Genomic DNA, 23,850 nt, shown 5'->3' on the forward strand with positions numbered 1-23,850 from the left:
TATTAAACTCTTAGGAGTTTAATTTTAACGCTGCCTTGCAAACATTGCTCCTGACAGACTACATCAGCAGAAAATACCAAAATTTACGTGGTGCCATTCAGTAGCAAAACTTTTATAACATCTTTCACAGAATAACTTGAATACATATTTGAGCACCTGTCAATTCTGCTCCAAATTAAATCAAGTTGCACACGCTTATACTACAATCACAGTCCAATGAGACAAACTAAAACATACTTTTGTCTGTAAATTAACAACAGAACCGAGTTGAATGCAGGACAGTCAGCCAAAATCTGTAACTGCTATCGCCCTATATTAAACAAAGGTAAGAGCAGAGCTGTTGACCAAGGACACAGTCTGATACTACAGCTAACCCAATCTAGTGGTTAGAAGCAGCAGTCCCACTGTGCCTTCCCTTGCTGCAGTTTGCCATCTTTTCCTTGCAGGAGCAGCCGTATTTATTTACCACACTGAGGTGCTTCAGGAAGTTAAGTCATCAAAAAAGTCTGGGTTTAGCAGTTAGGGGGGAGGGGTGGGGGACTAATTAGCTTTTCATAGTGAAACTCTGTCAGCTAGTTATACTCAAGAGAATGTGCCAAGGTAAGGAAAGCAGTAGAAATGGGGTTGCCTTTTTTCAGTAGCTAGCTGTACTGGCAATATGCACTTTTAGTTTCCCACAGACCAAATCAAAGAACACAACATCTGAATAGGTATGCTGTACATTTTACCTTTTGGACTCAGTTGTCTTGGGTCCTTTATTCTCCAACCAAGCGGTAATTGTCCGTTGCTTACAAACTGAAAAAAAAACAGTTCACTACATTATTACATGGAACATGATAAAACTGCAACATGATTGCATATGAATATGATAACTTGTATTGGATGAAGATAAAACTACCTCAATTAAGTCCTCATTATCATGTCTACTACAGGGAGCATCCAGACACTAACACTGTTAAAACTACATGTGATGCAATATTTAATTTGTATCAGTCAGCAGCTGTAGCTTCTGTAAAATCTTTATAAATGCTAGGTTTGGTGTGTGGTGTTTGTTTGTTGTGGTTTTTTTAATCCAACATTTTTTCTTAATATGGTTAAACACACACAGTGAATCTCTAGATTAAAAAAAAAACACACAACCAACCACAACTTGAACTTTCCAGCTCTCATTATCACCTTTAATTACCACCACCACTGTGAGCCCTGACAGCCTTCTCCTGAATTTTAGAATGAAGAGACAGCATGTCATAACTTAAATAAACAGAATTATCAACTAGGCTTCTTAAAAACCCAGCTGAGAACCTTATTTGTATGCAGCATACTGTGAAACATGAGACTCAATATAAAGATTGGACACATTAGAAGTGACGAGCACTGAGAAAAGGACTTTTTTCTTCCCCTCCAACCATAAACAATTTGTAAAGCCTATCAATGCTTACTCCCCTAAACAGCAACAAAATGTGAAGGACACCTTTTTTTTCCACATTCTCTACCAAGAACGCAGCTCCAGTGAATGTGATCAGTCTTATCTCTGTAATGTTGCAGTTCAGATAAGCCTTCAATAGAACAGCAGCACACGAACTAATTATGTAGAGACTTGGGGGGGGGGAATAGGAAGAAAATACTTAGAGCAGTTATTTCACAACTGGAAAGTAATCTTCGTTAGTATAAGAAGGGGTTTGTGGGTTTGTTTTGTTGTTATTTAATGGTAATTCTGAAAATTTGGCAGTGGGCTTCAGTTCCTTTTCTCTCCTTTCACCAAGAGAAGTTATCTACCTGCCACTGCTGACTGTGCAAGGTGTTTACTCACTGCTTTCAACTGGGTAAGCAAAATTTGTAGTTCCCTACTGCAACAGTAGTTTTGCAGAACTTAAAAACCAGTGCAGCAGATTTGGCCATCCTGATTAATAACCACTACTGAAAGACTCAGCATTTTACTGTAAAAGGAGGTTGTGTAACTTGTAGCATAGCTAGCTTAGGCCATAGGTGACTTATGAGACATTATTTCATAAACACTTTCCCTAACATTCAAGGCCTTGAACACTTTTCCACAGCTGGTAGTAGCCTCATCAAAAGTACAGAATTTCTAGAACGAAAAAGTAATCCTCAGAAAATATTTAAACTGTTTTAAGTTCTTCTGAAACAGCACAAACAACAGCACAAAATTGCCACCATGTGGCTAGGTCACCAGGGAGCAATGCCAAGCCATATGTGGATCAGAAGCACAAGGATACCTGTGCCATACTCAGCCATTCAATTTTTTAACAAATGCTCAGCTTCACCCTACTCAGACAAAAATAATAGCTTGATGGATTTTATGAACTAGAAGATGTTTATTTCTAAAGATTCACTAAAACTGAAGTATATTAGTCATTCTGTTTACCAAATTTCACCTTCTTATATTTGAAGCATTAACCCAAATTGCCTACAGGAACAGGGAAAGCAGCAGCCAAAAAAAAAAAAAACCAAACCCAACTTGAAGAGACATGTTGAAACATGGGATGAATAAACCTCTCCAAAGGCAGCTAACTACCTCTTGAGGAATAAACTTGTGTTGAGAAAGGAATACTTATTCATTAGCACAATAAACAGAAATGATAGAAGCACAGAACAAAATGGCTTTGCTCTGAACTTTCACATGTGATTCACCATTTAAGCTGTATAACCAACGTAAGACACCATTTTTCTTTAATACTACTAATATCGCTTTTTGCTACAGATAAGGTGGTAAAAACATGAGGCAACAAAAAGACAACATACACTTACATTCAGTATAAACAATAAAACCAGACTTCGGTGTAATGTTTTTAAAGTGGTCTCTAAATTTCTATTCAAGATTCCCCAAATCACTCCCATAAAGCAAATCATTCCTCAGGATCTACCACTAAGAAAAACAACTGGATTTTTAGAAGATTCTTATTTATCACTCTGTTGGAGTGCATACACCTTCAAACTATTATCTATTCAAAGTTGCCTCTCAGTTACTGGTTACTGAGGTTTAACTCATCAACCAAAGACCATAGCAAATCTGTTTGGTTTTTCCTTCCCTGCATTGCTTTCTATTCCTGAAATGGGTACTTTATTGTGTATTAAAATTCTATTTTAACAGTGTTAGCTTCCTTAAATTATTTTTATTTAGAGTTATGTGGGAGCTTTTTCCACGCAGGTTTGTTACACAGAGGAGCACCCAACATGACCAGCAGCACCCTAGGCCTGGGGCCACATGCCCATGTGGGTTCCTGTTATTAGCCTTAGCTCTCCCTGCCCTGACAGCCTGGCACAGTACCCTGCTGAACATCATTTCTCTTGCAGCAAGTATTTGTCCTCGCACATAACAAGCGCACTACCTTTAGCGGCTTACACCTCACTTGGATGACTGCATTGTCACTGGAAGTTTGTAAAGAAGGGGGCACAAAGCCAGGATTAACGATCCAGTACCCAAAGCCGTCTCCAAAGCCAAGCAACCTGCACTGCCACACACCTCCGGGCTCGGGGACATGGTGGCTCCGGGAAACCAAGTTAGAGACAATTCAACCCCGACATTGCAGGCCAGCTCTGGGGAGGCTACGTGCACCAGCACAAGCGGCCTGTCGCCATTTAACGCTGCCCTCCCTTCAACGTATCGCGCGAAGAGAAGCACAGCAGAGATGCAATAAGCACCTGAGAGGGACATCGCAAGTCGGCGGAACCCCCGGCCCGGCCGCCTCCTGCCCCCAAGCCCCAGGCGCGGCGGGAAGGAATAGGACAGGACGGCGGGGGCCACCGAGCAGCGCTCCGGCCCGGCCTGGGCAAGCTCAGCACTGCCTCAGTTTTGCAGGCAGAGCCCGTCCCCTGACACCCCGAAACCGCCCAAGCCGCCAAAGGGGGAGAAAGGAGGGAGGGAACCCCCGGCGAACCCCCTTCCGCACCCAGCCCTCGTCTGGCCGCTCCCCCTGCCCCGGGGACAGCGCAGCCCCGGCCGGTACAAACCTTTGTTCCCCACGGCGGTGGCGGGGCTGCCGCCGCTGGAGCTGCTGCCCCCGGGCCCCTCCTGGAGGGGACCGAGCGACAGCAGCCACTCTCCCTGGGAGCTGCCACCGGGGCTGGGGGTGCTCGGCCGGGCTCTCTTCCGAGGGGGGTCCCGCCCGCAGCCCGCACTCATCCTCGGCGGGTCCGCCTCCGCCCGCCTCAGCCGCGCGGGCCCGCCAGCGGCCGCTGGGGCCAGGCGGCGGCCGCCCCCCGGGGACGGCGCGGCGATGCGGCGAAGGCGGCTCTGCCGGCGGCTCTACCCCTCCGCATGCCTCCGGCCCGCGGCGCCGGGCTCGTACCGCCAGCCACCCCCTCAGCAGGAGGCACGGAAAGAGCGGCGAGGCCGAGCCGCGTCCAGCGAGGCGGGCTAGGGGCTGCCGCCGCTCGCAGCAAAATGGCTCCCCGCCCGCCTCACCCCTCTCACCATGGCGACCGCGCTCCTCCCCCCCCGGCAGCGGCCGCGCGGGCCGGAAAGCAGCGCGGCGCGCTTTACGGCGGCGCGAGGAGGTCGTTGCTGCGGCGGGCGGCGGGCGCGGGGCCCGGCGGCGCCATGGAGGGCGGCGGCAACTCCAAGGGCACCGGCCTCGGCGGCCTCTTCGGCGCCGGAGGGGCAGGGTACTCCCACGCCGACCTGGCCGGGGTGCCACGTGAGTACCGGCGCGCGGGGCCGACCGGCGAGGCCTGTGGCGGGTTTGGGAGGGAGGGAGACACACTGGTATCCGCTTCCCGTCAGCGGGGCAGGGCCGCGCTCGGAAATCAACATGGCGCGGCCCCTCAGGGGCCGGCCCGCTGCCCGGCCGCGCCTCCAGCGAACCGGGGCTCTGCCGGCCGCCTCGCCCGCATGAAGCCGAGCCACAGCGCTTCCTCCGGCTGCCCCTGCCGGGGGGCTTGGGAGAGGGAGACAGCTTCTGCTACAGCCACAGCCAGTCCCTCGGCGGTGGCAGCGTGCTGCGACGGGCACTGGTTACAGAGACGTCGTGCCCATCCCATCCCATCCGTACCGCTGCTTTTCACTTCCTCAAAATAGGGGGTTGTCAGTCGGTGCCATATTTTAATCAGTTGTGCAACTTAGCGGCAGAATTTTCACTGCTTTCACGCACGAGGTCTGCCTCCTTTTAACCTACTGGACGTGAAATTGTTACTAGGGGAATTGGTGTTAAAGTATGCATTTTGTTTTCCTTTCAGTAACTGGAATGAGTCCTTTGTCTCCATATCTAAACTTGGACCCCAGGTATCTAGTACAGGTGAGAAGGTGGTTTGTTTTTATTGTGTTGAACTCAGTTCCATGTTTGTGCAGTTTTATGTGAAGACCTCAAAAATCCTGCAGCGTGTACTAAAGTCTTGAACTGATGAACAGTTGTAAGGAATGATTTTTCCAGTATTGTTCCTAGTAAAAGCTTGCATTGCCGTGGTATCTAAGAGAAGAAAACCAGCTTTAATATAGAGGATAAGTAGGACTGTTGTGTCAATATAAGGCTGCCACTATTGCAAAGAGGTTCCCGTTCCTACTCTGAGGCACACAGCCCCAACACGCTGTTGCACAAGCTCTGGCATTTGTCACACTCTCCACTGAACCCCCCTTCAGTTAGTGAAAGCAGCCAGAAACTCTCCACTCTTTTGATGGATTAGTTTTCTGTACTGTGATGAGTTTTGTCTGTTTACAGAGGTGTTCAGCCAAACCCCAGATCTGATACAGACTTTGTTATCATATGTGCTGTCATTACAGCAGCAGCAAATTTCACACCTTTCCTTAAGTCATTTCCCAGCTGAAGGGAGACCATCATGAAGCAGAGCTTTCTGTTGTGTTCTACAGAATAACACAGCTATTGTACTTACACAGCTTAATATTAGTTAACATAAAATGATGGCCTATAGGCCACCATAAGGAACACAAAATAATTTAAAATCCTATGTTTTCCTTTCTCAGCAATATTAACTATAGATGAAAAGGTTATAAGTTAATCCTATAAGTATGCATATCTTAATTTTATTTAGTTATATATTTATATGCATAGCTTATATTGTCTGAGAACATTAAATTCTGCAGAAGTAGCACTGAAGGTCAGCAGTTGTATCTGCTAATCTGTGTGCCTTTCGTTTCATGGTACACTGGGTCACTGCTTCTTTTGTAAGTGGAAAGCTCTGAATGCAGTTCTGGGGGCTGTTTTTTATATTTCTCTTTTACTAGAAGCTGTTGTAGTCAAGATTACAACATAACGTTCCCATAATGGTGGAAAACAGGGGATATGGCTCTGTTTGAAGTGGATTCACTAGCATGATTATCTTGCCTGCTGTTGTTGAGTGGTTGAAAAAAATGCTAAGTTTTGTTTAGCCCTCTTCCAAAAATACTCTCTGAAGTTGTCTTGTTTAGTTAGTACAGTATATCTGGGAACATGTTGGTGTTAAAAATGGTATAACAGAGGTTTTGGAACAAAATGCATGTATATTAATAGATTATTTTTTTTAAAAAAGGTTGTCTTAAAAGAAGGTATTGCCTTTAGCATCATGAGTGACTTGTAACAGTTCTAAAAATACCTATTGACGTCACACTAGAGGCCACGGTTTGTGTTGTAACACTTCACTGATCTTTATGTTTAGCACTAGCAAGTACATTGAAATAAAAGGAAATTCCATTTAAATGTGAGAAATTTTTTTTTTTACTTGAACAACTCGCCCAGATGAGCTGTGGGGTCTCCATCCTTGGACATGCACAAACCCCAGGTATGGCCCTGAGCAACCAGCACTAACTGACCCTGCTTTGAGCAAGGAGGTTGCACTAAACAGTCGTCGCAGGTCCCTTGCAACCTTAACCATTCTGTGATTCTAAGAATACAAGGAAAAAAATGTAGCTAATATTTTAAAATACAAGAACTTAAATTACTAGCCTTTAAAATTGGTTTGTCTGTGAAAGTGTGCATGCAGGGGTAAGGGTCTATAGCATTTAAAGACCATCCATTTGCTTTCAGAACGCAGAAAGTCGGCCTTATTAAGAATCTTAAATCTTGATCCTGGCCTTCCCATAATAACAAATGCTGCAGTGGTACTGGTGACTTTAAAACCCATTTTCTTTGTTAGTCCATTAATGAAGGCACAAACCAATGCATTTTCTGCAATGCTTGTTACCTTCAGCAAGTATCCATTATAAAATAGTGTGCCAGCCTTTGTGACAAACCTAGAGGGTGGGCTTCCTAGGTTGTTGTCTCTATAGAAACATAGAGGTTACATGCAGACAGTGATTGCTTCATCCTGACTTTTTGGACAATAGTGAAGACTAAGGAACTGCTAACTAGCGTACGCACTGAATTTCTCCAAATTTCTAGTTATAGGGAAGATAGAAACCATATTATAGGTTCAGTATATTGATAAAGTATTCACAATTTTAGAAGCTGTATATTTTTTCTGTATTGCTATCCACATTTGGTGCCAAGTATGGACTAAGAAAACCCCTTAGAATGCAATTACTTGAGCCTGCAGTTGTTGTGGTCATATATATGAGTTAAATGGGGGGTGAATAGTACTATGGAAAGCACAGAAGCATTAAAAAGATCTTACTGCTTTAGCACCTTATCAACACATGTGCATCTTGTCAGTGTCTCATTGAAAAAGTGCTTTGGCCTACCTTATTTCTACACATATGCTAGTTATCAGCCTATTTCTCTGGCTTTGTAGATCAATCTGATTTATGAGAACACAAGCCTGTCCTTGTGGGAGAAAGTTGCACAAGTAAAAAACTACCAGCCTCACATGTTTCATGCCTGATCATCACTTGTTTTGAATGTATTCCTTGCTTTTTTCATGTCTTCAAAATAGGTCACTTATTTCAGTGCAAGGAAATATTTCTTTTGGTACAAAGGCTGTCTTTCTTTAGTATCGGAGTAGTGAGAAACCTAAATGCCTTACTGCTTCAGTATAGGTTGCTCAGTGAGGAAACAGTACTGCATAACCAGACAAGAAGAAGGTTTTTAAAAGGCAGTGAGTCTTGTATTGTCTGCTGCAAGATATAATAAATAATTAAGGAAATATTCATTAAAAAAAAGAAACAAGCAAACCAGTAATACAAATTCCTTGGCTGGCTGATGTAATTTATAAAAAATTAGGACAGCTAGGAAAAAAAAAGCTTGCAGTCAGTTTATCTATTTAAAGTCTTTACATTCTTATTAAAGTACACACTTTAGTGTATTCCGTCTCTGTGCTAGTGTACACAAGAGGTTTCCAGAAACACTGGTTGTATGTGTTTTTTTAGTTCATTGTATGGACTAAAGAAAAAAAAATTAATATTGCCTACATGAGGGGTGGTGAGGCACTGGAACAGGTTGCCCAGAGAAGCTGTGGATGCCCCATCCCTGGAAGTGTTCAAGGCCAGGTTGGATGGGGCTTTGGTCAGCCTGGTCTAGTGGAGGGTGTCCCTGCCCATGGCAAGGGGGTGAAACTGGGTGATCTTTATGGTCCCTTCCAACCCAAACCATTCTATGATTCTATGCTTTTGAAGCAGGTACACTTGGAAAATACAAAGGTGTTTGTTTTGTTTTCCCCCAGGATACAGATGAGTTTATCTTGCCCACAGGAGCCAACAAAACTCGAGGCAGATTTGAGCTGGCCTTTTTTACCATTGGAGGATGTTGTATGACAGGTAGGTAGTTGTGTTTATGTCTTTTCCCAGCTGTCCGGTTAACACCTATGTATTACAGTAATTGACAAGATTGTAAATGTCTTGTTCTGCAATCTAGTCATACATAAACAGCTATTTGACTTCAGTCTGTATGCTGAAGTCTATTCTCAGTATTTGTTTCTAGTGTTCTTTTTGTTCCTTTTTCTTCTTAAAAAGTAATAACTGGTATTCTGCTAACTAGGGGCAGCGTTTGGTGCGCTAAATGGTTTGCGACTTGGCTTGAAGGAGACGCAGAATATGGCGTGGTCAAAACCTAGAAATGTGCAGTAAGTGTTTAATCTTAAAAAAGTACACCTTGTTGAAAGAGTTCTTTCTTCCAGCTTGTACAAGGTGAGATCTGAATATACTGCAAAAATAAATGTATTTTTGTGTCTTTAGTGGGGACAAATGAGAGTCAGTGTTTGTCTTCAAGTTATTAAATGGTTTTAGTTATAATGATGTTCAGTTCAAGCTTTTTGCTTTTCATTTAGTGACAATTGGTATGTCCTCTGACTTACCTTAAATGTTTAAGAATAAATTACTACTTTGATATTTACTAGAAATCTAGTTCAAAGTCAAAACAGTGGTTTTATGCATTGAAATATTCCCAGAAGCAGCACAGTTTCCTTTAAGTTATTTTTTGCTGTCACTTACCTGAGAGCAAGTTCTCTCTTCTTTCCCAAACTTTTCAACACCAGGAAGAGATTAAAATGCAGAAGCTGGGCCTACCTGGATTTGCATTAGGGATGACATTGGTCGTGCTGCTGAGCAACTGTTGCATGGTGGAAGTTGTTCTGGATTACGGTGTCCACGAACACCCATGGTGGTGTGGTGCTTTCACCTTACCGGATTGAAAGAACGCAGTAAAGATAGGAACACATTTTTCCAGCAGTATGCTTCTCCTAGAATTATTGGTAGTGTAGACATAACTATAAGAAAACTTAAGTGCCTGTGAAGGAGACATGGAAAACTAGAAGAGTGGAATAACTGGGGGAAACCTTTTTTACCCCCTCAATACTTTGGAAAAAGGGAATTTTAGAGGAGGAATTTAATATTTCCCCTAGTACAGTTTGTAATGGCTCTGCTCCTTTTTAAATTGCGTTTCTGTATTCTTTATCCCCATCTCTAGAGTTAGAACCAAAATATTCTCCACTATAATTATGACTCTTCTATAATGTTCTACATGAATAGAATTGCATTGTACGTATTCAGAATGAAGTCAGACAAAAAGAGAGTTTGATGGCTGAGCCCAGCAGGTGGCATCAGTGCACATGCTGCTTTTAATCCTTGTCCTTCCAAGGGAAAAGGCCTCTTGAAGGTCATCACCTTGAAACAGTGTATTAAGTTTCATGTTTTCCTAATCAGATGCAGGGAAGAGACTTACCTAGCTAGATTTCCTTCAAAGTTATCCTTAATGTACACAGATAGGTTTTATGAATTTGAATTTTGCTGTTAATCCCTGTCATCAAATATCTTACAGTATGTTGTGGTTATTAAAATTATTAATTTTCTCATCAATTCAGAATTTATGTAATGTTCACAAAATGGGGGCGGGGGTTGTAATTAGGGGGGAATTGTCAATACCCTAGCCTCTTGGATTTTTTTTCCTCTTGTTTCAAAATTAAGTTTTCCATTATTGTTTAGTTCATTACCTAACCATATTCAGTAATGGCCTGTGTCTCCTAATGAAAATTGTAAAAAAAGAAAAGTAGTGGAAAATTAAGTCAGAAGAATATGCATGACACTTCCATTGCTTTAAATGATAAACTAGGTTCCAGTGGTAGTCAGCTGTCCAGAGCAGTACCATGCCTGTGATAGTGTTACGCTGCTGGGAGATAAAGATCAGTCATTTCTTCTGGCTGCTGTTGTCACTGTTCTGGAGACAGCTGATGCCAAAAAGAAGTGGCATTGTGCTTCCTTGAGAGTGCACTAAAGATTTGCTTTCCCTCTTTAGTGCTAGTCTGGAAGCATACATACAAAAATACTCAGGGTACTTTACATTGTGTTGGGTGCTATGTTTGACAAGTGGAAGTGCTAAAGATTGCCTCCTTTCTTCCTGACTTGCTTTGGTTCAGACTTGCTTTTAATACCTACCCCATTTGTTCAGGCATCACCATGCTCCCTGCCACGTGGTCCCTTATTGCTTGCACCTTCTAGAAGAGCACTCTAGCTTTCTTGGAGCTCTTTGATGCAGTTAAGTCAGCATAAGTGTATCAAGTCATTCTCAGTAGCCTATGCATAGTTACCACGTAAGGAACATTTATCAACTAGAGTTAGAAGGTCATTTGAAGGGAAGAGAGTGGATTCTTGTCAAGGTGCAAGTTTGACTTGAAAAGAGAAAAATATTTTTTAAGACTTGACAGGACTAAATATTTGCCCTCAGTATTGCCTGCGTTACTATTTATAGTTTGCGTGATAGAGGAGATTATGTATTAACAAGCTGTGTAGTTTTTCCTTACTGTTTTATTTTGATTCATTATTCCAGTTTTATTAATCAAATGTATAGTGTAAACACATTACACCTATTATCATAAACACTGCCTCAATGTAAACACAGAGAGCTAAAGATTTTAATGCCTTTTTAACTCCCTTATAGAATTCTAAATATGGTGACAAGGCAAGGAGCATTATGGGCTAACACTCTGGGATCTCTGGGTAAGTAAACTCGTTATTTTGTAGGGAAAACAATTTAAAGATGTAACTGTTTGATGAGAAAGTGTATTCTCTAAGTTTTCATAATGAAATCCATCAGGGAAAGCTGCAGGTTTTTTCTCTTTGGGACATGAGGGCATTTCATTAAACATTGAAGAGGAAATTAAAGGCTAAAATAGGATTTGAAGCATAAGTAGCCAAAAGCCTGTAATTAAACCCCAGTATTTTTTGTATATTACTCTAGCTATTGGAGTAACAGGAATAACTGAAAATTACAGATAATGCTTGTTTTGTGTATAACTCTAGCTATTGGAGTAACAGGAATAACTGAAAATTACAGATAATGCTTGCTTGTTAATAAATTCCAGTCAATTCACAACTTAAGGCAAAAATTATAATTGAAAACTTCTGAAATAACTTTAATAACCTAAGAAGAGACTCAGTGGTCATGTGAGCAACTGCCTGATGTCTGTTTCCAGTTAAAGAGTGAACAAAATGTCTGTAGAAGAAATGTGATAGTGACTACAAAGATTTATCCTTTTGTGATAGTAGCTTAGCTGGAAAAATCACATATGATACCAGCCACTCCAAATCTAAACGTTGCTTATAACTAATACAGGTTAGGAAAAAGAGAGAAAAGAGAATGATCAAAAGCCTGATGTCTGAGAAAAACTTCTGTGAACTAAGGTTTGGTGGGGGAGGGGAGTGGGAAATAAAATCACATCAGTTGCTTCATAAAACAAACTTCAGATGATTTCATAAATGTTAGTGGAGTAACTAATGTTCTAGAGAATACAAGCTCTTTGGCTTCTCCCCCCTGCAATCTTAAAAGACCAAAGGGTGCTCAGTTACTTTGAAAGGAGAAATCCGAAACTGGTGAAATTATTTTCAAGTTTAATGATGGAATTTATTGCCCTGCAAAGTGGTAATAGAAGAGAAATTAGCAATATTTAAAACGGAAATTACATCATGTTATAACCCAGTCTACTTATATTTGAATTTTGAAAAAAATGCAAAGTGTAGGCTAAGTTGCATTTATTACATTTTGTTTCAGTCTTATTTCTAAAGAGTAGATTAGCTTGCTCTTTAACTCAGACATCAGCTTTTGAGGCATAATATGGAGGCCATAGTTAGAGATGGGATTCTGAACTACAGTGAGAATGGCACTTTTCATAAGAGGTACTTATTGCCTGGCAGGTTTTATGGCGGGATTTTTTTTTCTTGTTGTCTTTTCTTATTTTCTATTCCAAATCTAATCAAAACATGTCTGAAAACTGAGATGCAGGCACACTGCAGTTCAAGGTTCCAGGTTAAGTGACACATTAACAGGTTTTTTCAGCTGTGTTTGAAGAAAGATTACTCAAGAAAATGTTTGTGCATTCCAGTAACAAGTTGTTACTTTTCTTATAAAATATGCCCTCCCGCATCACAGAGTTAAGCAGAACTTGATATTTTGGTATAGCTCTGCCTTGTCCTAGCTACCAGACAAGTTCCTATCAAGGAGCTGAAGTATTTTTTGAAGTATTTTTGTATCTTATTTCACTTGTGCAGTGTTTCTGTATCTCAAAGATTCCTTTTGTCACTACTGACAATTTTTGTCATTCTGTTCCTGAACAGAGGTAGCAACATCTGTGTTAAACTATTTTAAAAATGTTGAATTCAGCTTGTCCTTTCCCTCATTGTTAATACTACATGCTACTAAGACAAGTAAAATACATTGCTTATGCTGAATGGAGAAAGATGCTATTGTTCAACTCATTGACATTAATATGGTTGCTTAATTTACATGCCTTTTAGCAGCAGGAAAAACAAATTCTGGAGGACAAGGGATGAATTACAGTGGCATGGTGCCTTTATCCCTTTAAAATGGTGACATAGTCCACTCTTCTTTGCAGCATGACATACGATTATATCATGAGGGTGCCTTTTCCCTTCTTCAAAATGCATAGATTATATATGTATCTATACTAAAAGCCCATGCATTTCTCTTTGTAATCCTTTCTAGGACAATCTCCAAAGTTCTCCCAAAGCAAAAGGCCCTTCAGGGACAAAGTTTTCTTATGCAGTTAAAGGTGAAACAGCTGCAAATATCAAATCCCAAGCAATCTAATAGTTATTTATAAGGGAAGTGTAGCCCATTGTAATCCAGCCGTTGATGACATGGTCTGAATGCTGCACTTAACTCGCACTTCATCTCAGTCACACACGGGCAACAATTTTCTCTGCTACCTAGCAAGTATTGTTGAGTTTAGTTTCATGCCATCCACAGAAGACAATCTAAAACCTGACAGAGTTTAACCCTCAAAACTTTTTTAAACAAATTTGAACTAGCAAAATGGGCTTAAACTTCAGTCAGTGCTTTGTATCACATATTTATCATGTCTTGAGGCAATACTAGATGTCATGAAGAATGCTACTTTATAACCAGACTATAGCTAGAGAAAGAAAAATCTGTAAAATAGGAATAGGTCTGGAAAAACACAAAGATGGGATTTTACAGAGGATTTCCCCTCCTTTAAAAAACCAGAAAGTCTGTGCTTCAGAACCATAGTCTAAATAGTACACCAAACCTGGCTTCTAAGCCTTGCGTCTCAGAGAATGGGAATTTTAACTTGAATTTTTTAATGTGGTCTTTTTTTCCCCCAGCTCTACTTTACAGTGCATTCGGAGTCATCATTGAAAAAACACGAGGTGCAGAAGATGACCTGAACACCATAGCTGCTGGAACCTTGACAGGAATGCTATACAAAAGCACTGGTAGAGTAACAAAGTGTTTCTAGTTTTCCTCTTCTTGTGCTTTATCCTAGTTATTAGGATTCTCATTACTTTTACTAAATACTGTCCTGCTCTGAAAATTGGCGGTGTAAAACTGGTACACTAGGAACTAAAACCTATTAGTTCAGTATCCCCTAACGCACACATTGTTTTTCGCACAGCTAAGACTACTTAAGGAAAACTTGCACGTAAAAAAAAATCTAGCTGGATTAAATAGAATTCTTTCTAACTTGCATAGGACTAACAATAATCATGAGAGCCAAATTATGTGCGTTATACGTATATACTGAAGAAGCACTCAAATGTTTACTCGGATGTATAGTGAGATTGTATAAAATACATAGCCAGGTCATTCTTAGCCATGTTTTTCAGGTATAGCAGGAATAAAACCAATAGTTTCTCAAGTCCATGAGCAAATGCAGGCAAATGGGAACTACCTTCCAAAGTGAAAGGGGGCAGTGGAGGGGAGGGATACACAGAACACAGCTTGACTGCATCAAGATGAAACTTACTACAAGTGATTCCTGTGATAGTACCCTGCAGCTGCAAAAACAACCTGCACCCAGAGAAACTGATACATTTATAAAGTTATTACTTAGCTGTTTGTGAAACTGTTGTCTTGTGGTAGGACTCTAGTCTTTGCATAGTGGTCAAAACCAACAATGTTATTTGAGAACAGGATGGATTTAAGGTTAGTTTGCTGACACATGCTGAATTGTTTACAGAAGAGAGGGTCTGAGCTTCATCAGCAAAACACCTGTTAACACATATATCAAGCTCAACAATTTGGAGGGATCATCTTTTTTAGATGACTACTGGGTACCACAGATTGACATTACCACGGGAAAAAAGCATAAGTTTTAAGTACCTCGATAAAGGTTTGGCTAGATGATTCACCTGTATTTTACTGAGGAGAGTATTATAGAATTAACCTATGTACTTTTACATATCTAACTTAGCCTTAGTGTCTTAGCAGTGTTCCTGAAGGCCAACTTTATATGTGGGGCAAAACAGTTTGAGAAGTCTTATTTTCCTGTTGACCTAGACTAATTGAAACCAAAAATAATTGGCTTGAGCAGCCTTCACAAATACTTGCTTGTGCACTTAACCTTGCAAGAACACGTAGCTGTCTTGTAATCAGCTACTTATTTGGGACTTCATGAGTGATATGCGAGACTACCAACAACAGCTGGATGGGGTAGCAGTACAGAAGTCCAACATTTTCTGTAGGAAGTTATTAAGAAGGATAACTGCCATCTTATACTCCAGCAGAAGCTTTCCCCCTTACCTTTCAGAAGTATAGAGCTGGCATGATGGGCAGGTTTTTTTGGCACAGTGCAACCATGGATAACTACTCCAGTCATATGCAGAGTCATCTGACACTAAAACATTTTTCTTACCAGAACATAGTGAGACTTTTGTTTTGTAACATAAGATCTACTGAGCCAATAGTAGCACTGATAAAGGTAAACGTAGTCAATAAGTGTATTCATTACAGTACTGTATTTCAAGTATGTGGCATGCATATGAACTGTAGTGCACAGAAACTCAAAAGAAGTGTTTTTCACCATATGCAGGAAATTTGAGTGGCATGGTAGACCTTAAAGTTCAAGGATTAGCTCTGGAAGTTAAAAAGATGATATTCACATCTGTTTGAAGAGTTTAATTCCAATCTTATTTTCCTTTTTTTCTTTCATGCTTTGTCCCTCTTGCTTCTCCCATGCTTTCTGTCCTGTCACCTTATGCCAGAATGCCCTTCCTCATTCTGAATTGTATAGCTTGCTTCTAAGTTATGCCTTTACCTAGCATCAATATACATTTACCTAAAAAACCTTGAGTATTTGAACCATACACAAAGATAAGTTCACATCTATGACGTGTATCAAGATTGTAATCACTTCCTGTGTTACACAGAATGTCACATTGGCACTAAAAAAAAAGGAAAATTTGAAAGCCAACAGGGACATTTCTATGACAAATCCCCATATTTTAGTGTTGTCTGGAAACTCCCACAAACATGCTATTTCAAATCAAGGCTGTTCTGTAGTCCATAAAGGATGGATACAGACTTGGAGGCAGTGCTGTTCAAACACTCAGACTTCCCACTTCCATCATTCCTGTTTTGTAAAGAGATCAGGAATGTAGAATGTGTTAAGTATGGCACATTTTTTATTATGACTTTCTGTTTCATGTTTAAACATCGCACTGATAGAAGAATCACATCAACAACCTGCTGCACTGAAAAATACTCATGTATGCTACAAAGCCTAGATTGAATTTCTGAAACAAATGTTTAAGCCTTTGCTGCGGGGCATGAGTGGACAGGGAAAAAAAAAAAAAAAGTAGTGGGAAGACTTTTTGAAGGCTGAGATTTGTTGCCCCAAACTGGTCCCAGTTTTCACAATTTGTCCTTGTAGAGGTGTTAATCATTACCAAAATGCCAGCAAACAAAAAAGGCTTTCCAAAATACCCACATTCTAAAGCAATTAGATTGTGAGCAGTTTTGTGCAAGGCTACTTAACACAAAAACAGCATTAAAGTCTGCAGGTGAGGACTGCAGAAGTTCAGCCCTCCTGTGTTCACTGGAAGCGGTGTTAGTCACTGGAAGTTCCCCACTGCAATTGACTAAAGCAGTTAAGTCCCCAAGACTTCTGATGGTCCTCTTTGGCATGAGTCAGACACTGTTAACTTGCCATTATACACCAAGGGTTAGCTGGAATCCCACCCTACTGTGTGGCTTAGGTTAACTGATGTTGAATTGAGTTTGAAAGTAGAACTGATTGGAGGAGCTTTGAAACAGCACACTAGTTGATCCCTTTAAACAAAGCAATCTCTAGCTTTCACATTTATTTGAAATGAAATTTAATACCAAGATCACTTCCTAGATTTTACCCCAAATATAGCAATATGAGTACAGCATTAACTTGTTACACTAGACTTGCAACTTCTATGGAAGATTCGTTTTGAGCTCGCAGCTTAAACTGAATGTTCTGGGTAGAAGTTGAGTGACGGAGAAAACCCTTTATGTTCCTTTGCCAGTGGCGTATGTAGTAGAAATGTTGTTGCAACTTAGTCAATCCTGTTTGAGTTAGGATATCAGACTCCCTTTTAGCAAAAGTCCACAAGGATGGCTCTTCCATTTAATAAAATATTATTGTTCAATTTCAAGCAAAGGCAGAAATTAAGATCTGTTATGCCAAGTTTTTTCTGATAAATGCTACAAAGCAGAAATACTAACATATCTTAAAACAAACGATTATTTAGCCCCGTTGCATGCATTTTCAACCTCTTTTCTAGCTCAAACATCTTTGTTTTTTCATAGTTGTATTAGTCTCTGAAAGTAGCAAAAATCAAAGAGATGATTGTCAGCGTGCACTATGTCACTATTTCTCCCTCCCACCATGAAAATGCACTTGGTTCCAGTCATCATGTCACAAAGGTACTGCTGACTGAGGATCTTACACTCCTCAACCATGCAGGATTGATCACTTAAGAAAAAGATACTGAGCTAGGTGGAACTTTGGTCTGACCCAGTGTGACAGCCATTAATTTTTCATTGAAATTCCTGTCAGAGACTTCAGTAAACAAAGAAGTTTACCTTTACCTTTTATCTAAAGGTTACGCAGGTTGTAGATGTTCTTTTTCTTAGATAATTTTTTTTTCCCCTCTTGAGGTTAGGGAAAACCGGAACAAAAATGAAGTAATGCTTTGAACAAACTAAATTGTTTTATTTACTGTATTTCTGTGCAGTAGGAACCCAATACTAGATAGAGCATCTCATGCCTTTTGCACAATAGATGTTACATAATGTGGTATAAAGTGGTGTGCATCTGAAAAGAAGGGAATTGCATGCTAGCAAGAGCTGAAGGGAGTAGTTGTCATTTTAAGACCTCAGAACACAACCCTGAAAAGTCAATACATTATGAATTAATTAACAAGGGCTAAATGTTTTATTGCTAGCAGTAAAGTCTGGCCAGAGCTAAAGATCAGTTTTGTGAGATTCAGTTGGGTAGGTGTTCAGGGCAGTTGTGTTAGCTAGCTATTTCTTGAGCTATAAAAGTCTCTTCCCTTTGGGGCTTAATCTGTGTTTTTCTTTGGGCCAGACAGGGTAGTGGTTTGGGGGTTTTTTTCTTGTTTGTGTTTGGTGGGGAGGGCAAAAAAGGAGCTTTTTGCAGACTACTGCAGGTATGGCTCCGGGAGATCTCTTTTTCCTGCATTATTTGGAGAAAAGCAAGTAAAGGATTTGCTTCTGAACTTTGAAGTTAAGGGCTGTCAGGCATTTTAGAAATTAAGAACCTCTGTCAAAACCTGCTTTTAACATTGTGAGTCTATAGGACTATTAATTAAATGGTGTTTAGTGAAAGGATTTTGTTTCAGGTCTGAAATAAGGAAGAGATAAGGGCAAAGTACAAGTAGATGCTACAGGTAACAGCTTGTTGAGGCTTTCTTTAGTACTTGACGGCTAATGTCTAAGAATACGCATGGACGCTGAGAGCAGTGCTAGCTTCTGCCCAGCTCTGCTAGGCAGAAACTGCAAACTAAGTTCTCAGTGCTGCAGGGATTTGCAGAGTTCCGGCTGCCATGTACAGTAGCTGAAGTAGTCTCCTGTCAGTCAGGTGCTGCTGCTTTCACTCAGTGACAAAACAGGGAATTTTAATAATGTTTGCAAAGTAATTTCAATGGTTTTAATATTTTAAACTTGTAAGTTATATTGTAAATTCTTACTGGTTTTCTAATTTAGCCTTCACAACAGATTAACTATAGGAAGTTTTCCTTATTTCAAGCTTTGTTGTTTCTGTATTTTAACCATTGTCTTAGCTGCAGCAGTATGAAAGTGGAACATGCTTTTCTGGAATGTATCTTATTTACAAAAAGAAGTTTATCAGTTTCCTCAGTACTTCCTGTACCCACAGACTTTGCCCCCACTGACAAGATTTCATAAAATGACCCCCATGGAACACTAGGAGGAAACTGCTAGAATTTTCTAACATAGGACCACCCACAGTTGTTCAAAAAAATGTCTGCCTGATGGTTCAAAGGGTCTGGTTAGCTACTACTGGCTTGAATTTGGAGCAAAACTGAGGTTGCCTTGTACATTTGAAAAGTCAAGCCCTTTAATCAATTTAAAAATATTTTTGTTCCTGGAAGCCCTAAAGGAGGAGAAGCTGTTTGCATTCTGAATATGAGAGAGATTAGAAGACAGAAAACTAATCACAACTTTATTTATTTATTATTACACGTCTTTTGTTTGGCATAAATATGTGGGTCTGGGTTTCCAGTTAAGGTATTTCTAATGCTTGCTGTTGTATGGTTCTTGCTTTAAACATCCCAGGAACTATCCCAGTATAGTGGAGTAACACAGTCTGAAAACAGACAACAAGGTCCTAAACAGAAGATTTTGCCCTTGTGGTATGCAATATAGATAATGGTTTTACCTAGTATATGGGTCAAATTCAGTGTTAGGAGTGGCTCATGCCACGAAGAAATGCAAAGTAGTGCCATTAGAATGCTGTGTGTCATTGCATAGTGTACTCTGAAACCTATTTTAAATGCATAGAAGAGGGACAGTACTCTATGGTGAAAGGGTGCAGCAGCTAAAGCCAGAGAACTAAATTCTCAGTTAGACACCATTAGATGTGTCTTTTGGAAACCCATAGCAGTTCTCAACTATTGTGCAAGTTGCCTGATCTCAAAATACCTGCTTTCAGAAGCGTCTGTCAGCTGGAACTTTAAGTTATCTTACTCAGACATGCAAGATTAGAGGCTTACGGCTGCGTTTCTAGCAGGGGTTGTCAAGGCAGACTCAGTATCAGAGGATTGCAGAGGAGGGGTGGGAACACGTTCTATCGTGCAGACACAGCTGGGATGGGAGTGGAGAATTTTATTATTTTTAACAAGGTAATCTTCTCAGAGGGCTTAACATTTCCTGCCTAGCAACTGGGGTGCGTTCTACAGTACGCTACTGTTTGAAGTCTGCCACAGACCTGGAGGTGTTTACTTAAATACAAATCTAACCAGTTGGGAAATAAAAAAACCTTACCCTTTTTTCTGTAATTACTGTGGATAATTCAGAAACCAGGTGCAACTGCTACCAAACAAATTACTGGTAAAATTTTGTAGCAGAGGCATAGGGAACCTGGTAGGAAAGCCCTGTGTCCAAGTCTGCATGGATGCTACAAAGTGGCTGAGCTATCCAAATTAGATACCTTTCTTGCCAGGCTTGATCAGCCTTCAACCTACTTTTCTTCCATAGGAAGAATAGGATTTTAAGGGAAAAGAAGAAAAATTGAACCCAGGGAGCTGAGGGGAAAGTCTATAGGAATAGTCATAGCTCTGTACTGCATTGCATTCTGTGAGGATGTTCCATGTTTCATGCATTTTCCTGTACGCCAGAATAGTTAGGAGACCTCTCTGGGAGTTTCTTCTGTGAGCAATTGCTTCCTAGTACAAATAGCAGAAAAATCAGGATCTAATGTTTTATTCATTTTGTTCCAAAAGTAATGAGGAGTTAGTATTTTTACAGACTCAAATATTTGTTTTGCACCGTGTCCTTTAGATTTCATCTGTGGCTTTTTGCCAGAAGCTGCTTGTCCATGGTTAGTTCTGTGTACCCAGCTGCAATCCGTTCATGTAAAAAGCTTTTTGTGCAACAAATTTGGGATGAGTTATCAAAAATAGAAGTCTACATTTGCATTCTTAAATCCTGATTTAGGCACGTAGGTGCATAAACAGTATGGCTTTCTTCAGAGCTGTTGAGTTCTCAACAGTTAGGGCAGTGAACTCAGGCTTATATCCCCAAAACTTCTCAGATTGTCACAGCTAGTCTGGCAGTGAAACTTCTAGAAACTATGGCTAAACGTGATCTCTAGTACAAAGTCCAACTTCTGCACCTTCTTGGTTTCATTACATGCCTGGGCAATGTGAGTAGGTTTAACAATTCCAGTGAAATCCATTTAACCTTGCAGCACAGGTAATGCAGTCTCAGTCTAGCTGACGCCAACAGCTTCTTGCCCCACTACAAGCCTAAATTCAATTCTGAGAGACAACTTTATGACCCAGAATGCGAAAAAAAAATTAAAAAAATCACTGATTACTGAGATGCCTTTCTTTTCAAGTTTGAGGAACCTGAATTCCACTGTCAGTTTTACCAATAAAGCAGGCAGGTTTTATCTAGCTGTAAGCAGAAACTGGCCTTGTTCTATATACTGTACCCATTATCTAACTTGTTTCTGCTGGGATCAATAAACATTGCAGAATCAAACTGAAGTTTTCCTAGTGCTGAGGGTCATACTCTCAGGTGTTCCTGTGCATTTCTAGTGCATTGTGGGAACTTTACCAAAGCACTTTCTGCTGCTGAGGAATAGAAACATTCTGCTGTTTAGTAAAATTAACAGAATTCTACTTCTGCCCCTGTACACCACAACCCTCACATGGGTGGAATGCAGTTGTGATGCCACCTGACTCCTAGCTCCACCCAGGTGTGCTGGCTGCTGGTAGTAGCCAAACTTGCCCTGTATTTTTCCCTTCACACCTTGCAGAAGCTTCAAGTCTTGGGTGAGCAGTAAAAAAATAAAAAAACACCAGAATTTTTTTTAAATTGTCTGTGTGACTCAATTTTTGCCATTGCAAGATGATAATTTTGAAGATTAATGGTAACAATAAAGAAAACTGTTCAATGTATGCCCTAGTAAATTCTTGCCAGTTGATTCCTTTCATCTACTTTTTGGTTTATTTTTTTTTCAAAAGGCTTTAAAATGCCAAAGACACAAAAGCTGTGCGAAGTTCTGCATGATGGCCCTCATGAACCTCTGGCACCCCAGGTCATGTCCACATCAGCTGCTGTTTTGTTCACTTCCCTCCTGCCCTTCCTGTTTCCCCCAAACCTAGTTACTGTAACTGATTAACATGATTATTATTTGTCATCTGAAATCCTAAATGGAGGAGTTCTTAAAGCAGGAAGAGATCTTATCTGCCTGTAAACACCTGTGTTGAGGACAGATAGAATAAAGTAGGACTTGGGAAAAGCCATCTTCGCTTCAAGTGTTCTGTAGTGGTTCACTCAGGCAGTAGTGCTAGCGTAGTGTGAGAGGAAGTCATACCAGCAGAATTAGTGTTGGGATCAGGAATGACCTTTCTTGAGCCTGGCAGCAGGTTTGAGAGGAGGGTAGAATTAGCACAGGTACCCTTTCTGGAAAGTTATTCAAAAAAGAAAAACTGTGTTTCATTAAGATGCCTCTGACTTTGAACAGCTTCTTAGAAGTTGCTGTAGCTGACTGTTTCCTCGGATGCAACTTTAATGGGTTTTAATCTGTTTTTCAGGTGGAATGCGTGGGATAGCACGAGGTGGCATTGCAGGCCTGACGCTTACCGGCCTCTACGCTCTATATAACAACTGGGAGCACATGAAGGGCTCCATAGCCCGGCAGTCCCTCTGAGCAGGGCAGCCAGCGCTGGACGGAGGACACACTTGCATAGTCACCAATCAAATCAGTTGCGAGATCTGTCTGGTGCCCCTTCCTATTTTATTTACAATTAGTGTGAAACCGAAGGAAGCTATGCTGGGAGGAACCTCCTGAAGCCATGTAGCTGGACTGGTCCTTTCCTTCCTGCCAGCCGGTCGCTGGAGAGGCAGCAATATTTGTTGGACCTGCAAGTGAGCGGAGTGGCCACCAAGATAGAGTCTCCCTGACACGCTCACCAGCTAGCCCTGGGCCAGAGCTACAAGGCATGCTCAGGTCCTATAGCTGTACCTGCTGTGCTACCAGGTTTGTTCGGTTGCATGTACTGCAACAACAGCGCTGTGTAATAAAGTCTGTGTCCATAGAGCTATTCACTACGGTCTTTCAGCATGCATAACCCAGCTAGCCAGCGCCAGCAGGAGCCTTAAGTAGCAACCGGCACAGGGCAAGGCTTGTTATTCTGGCAGCGCAGGGTAAGCTGTAAAAAGGGATGTCATCATTAATAAAAAGGGTGGTACTTGCACAATACCATTTCTATGCTTTGGTGTTCCTACTCCTGATGAGACAAAAATGTGCTGCATCCAGTGACCTCTTAGCTTTGTTTTGAGGAACTGATGTGACAAAATCCTGGGGGAGTCAGTGGGTGAGGGGAAGTGAACCAACAGGCTGGTTGTCTCCTGATGTGAGGTGATGGTGAGGCATACCGGGGCTTGACTCCGCTCCTTTATTTGCCCTAATAAATAAGGAACTGGTTGTTGTTGCAGAACAGCTGCCAGTACATTATGAAAACACTTGAGTGCTCCAGAATCTTAGAACTCATTTAGCCAACAGTTAGAAACCAAGCAGTATAAATACTCCTCTCATTACCCATTACAGTATTTTTAACTAGTGACAAGCTTTTTCCCCTCAAGTAATATTTGTAGGTTATTGGCAGAATGAAGAATTGTGATGAACCTACACCTTCTCCAGTGTTATGCCACGTACCAAGCATTGTCTGCAGATAAACGGTAAGTTGTGAATTAGTTCAGTGATTAGAGTTACTGTGTAACAACTCATTGCTTCAGTTTTTAAATAATTAAACAGGTCTGAGATAGTACGAAGGCAAGGCAAAAACAAGAAAGTTACTGCTCAATAGACAACTTAATGCAAAACAAGAGTTTACTTTGAGTCTCCCTACTGAAACAGCTCTTGATAACTACGTTGCACTGCACAAAACAAAAACACTAAAAGTAGTAGTAGAGGGAAGGTGATAGCTCTTACCTTCCTCCAAGAAGAAACACAGCTTTACCAGGAAGCCTCTTGAAGACA

General features: G+C 41.0%; 2 protein-coding genes and 1 non-coding gene across 5 annotated transcripts in view; 2 read left to right on the forward strand and 1 right to left on the reverse strand.

Moving 5' to 3' along the window:
- PARG (poly(ADP-ribose) glycohydrolase) overlaps window positions 1–4,476 on the reverse strand; it is a 67,393-nt gene extending 62,917 nt beyond the window's left edge. For 2 of the 3 annotated variants that reach the window (XR_008577876.1, XM_054831887.1), the window contains exons 1-2: window positions 3,970–4,278; window positions 729–795 (exon numbers count right to left, since the gene is read on the reverse strand). Coding sequence is in view for 1 of the 3 variants with exons in the window: in XM_054831887.1 (XP_054687862.1) it covers window positions 729–795; window positions 3,970–4,141 (239 nt within the window). In the remaining 2 variants the exon portion in view is untranslated. Of the gene's footprint in view, window positions 1–728; window positions 796–3,969; window positions 4,279–4,432 lie in introns of those variants that run through there. The other variant, XM_054831888.1, reaches the window with a different exon arrangement.
- A 15-nt stretch (window positions 4,477–4,491) lies between these two features.
- On the forward strand, window positions 4,492–23,070 carry TIMM23B (translocase of inner mitochondrial membrane 23 homolog B). The gene is made up of 7 exons (XM_054831894.1): window positions 4,492–4,655; window positions 5,194–5,252; window positions 8,545–8,638; window positions 8,859–8,943; window positions 11,253–11,311; window positions 13,955–14,065; window positions 22,403–23,070. The coding sequence occupies exons 1-7, from the start codon at window positions 4,559–4,561 to the stop codon at window positions 22,516–22,518; spliced, it is 621 nt and encodes a 206-aa protein (XP_054687869.1). The 5' UTR covers window positions 4,492–4,558; the 3' UTR covers window positions 22,519–23,070.
- Window positions 10,430–10,632, forward strand: LOC129209077 (small nucleolar RNA SNORA74). The gene has a single exon (XR_008577975.1). It is a non-coding gene; the product is annotated as a small nucleolar RNA SNORA74 (small nucleolar RNA).
- Window positions 23,071–23,850: the final 780 nt, after the last annotated feature.

The sequence above is a fragment of the Grus americana genome, chromosome 7 (genome assembly GCF_028858705.1).
Source record: "Grus americana isolate bGruAme1 chromosome 7, bGruAme1.mat, whole genome shotgun sequence".
In the NCBI taxonomy this organism is placed as follows: Eukaryota; Metazoa; Chordata; class Aves; order Gruiformes; family Gruidae; genus Grus; species Grus americana.

Excerpts from the sequence above, each read along its gene's own strand:
- TIMM23B (XM_054831894.1), top strand. The coding sequence starts at position 4,559 with ATGGAGGGCGGCGGCAACTCCAAGGGCACCGGCCTCGGCGGCCTCTTC. Across the intron at positions 5,253-8,544 it reads ACCCCAGGTATCTAGTACAG|GATACAGATGAGTTTATCTT; the intron begins GTGAGAAGGTGG and ends GTTTTCCCCCAG. Across the intron at positions 8,639-8,858 it reads TGGAGGATGTTGTATGACAG|GGGCAGCGTTTGGTGCGCTA; the intron begins GTAGGTAGTTGT and ends TCTGCTAACTAG.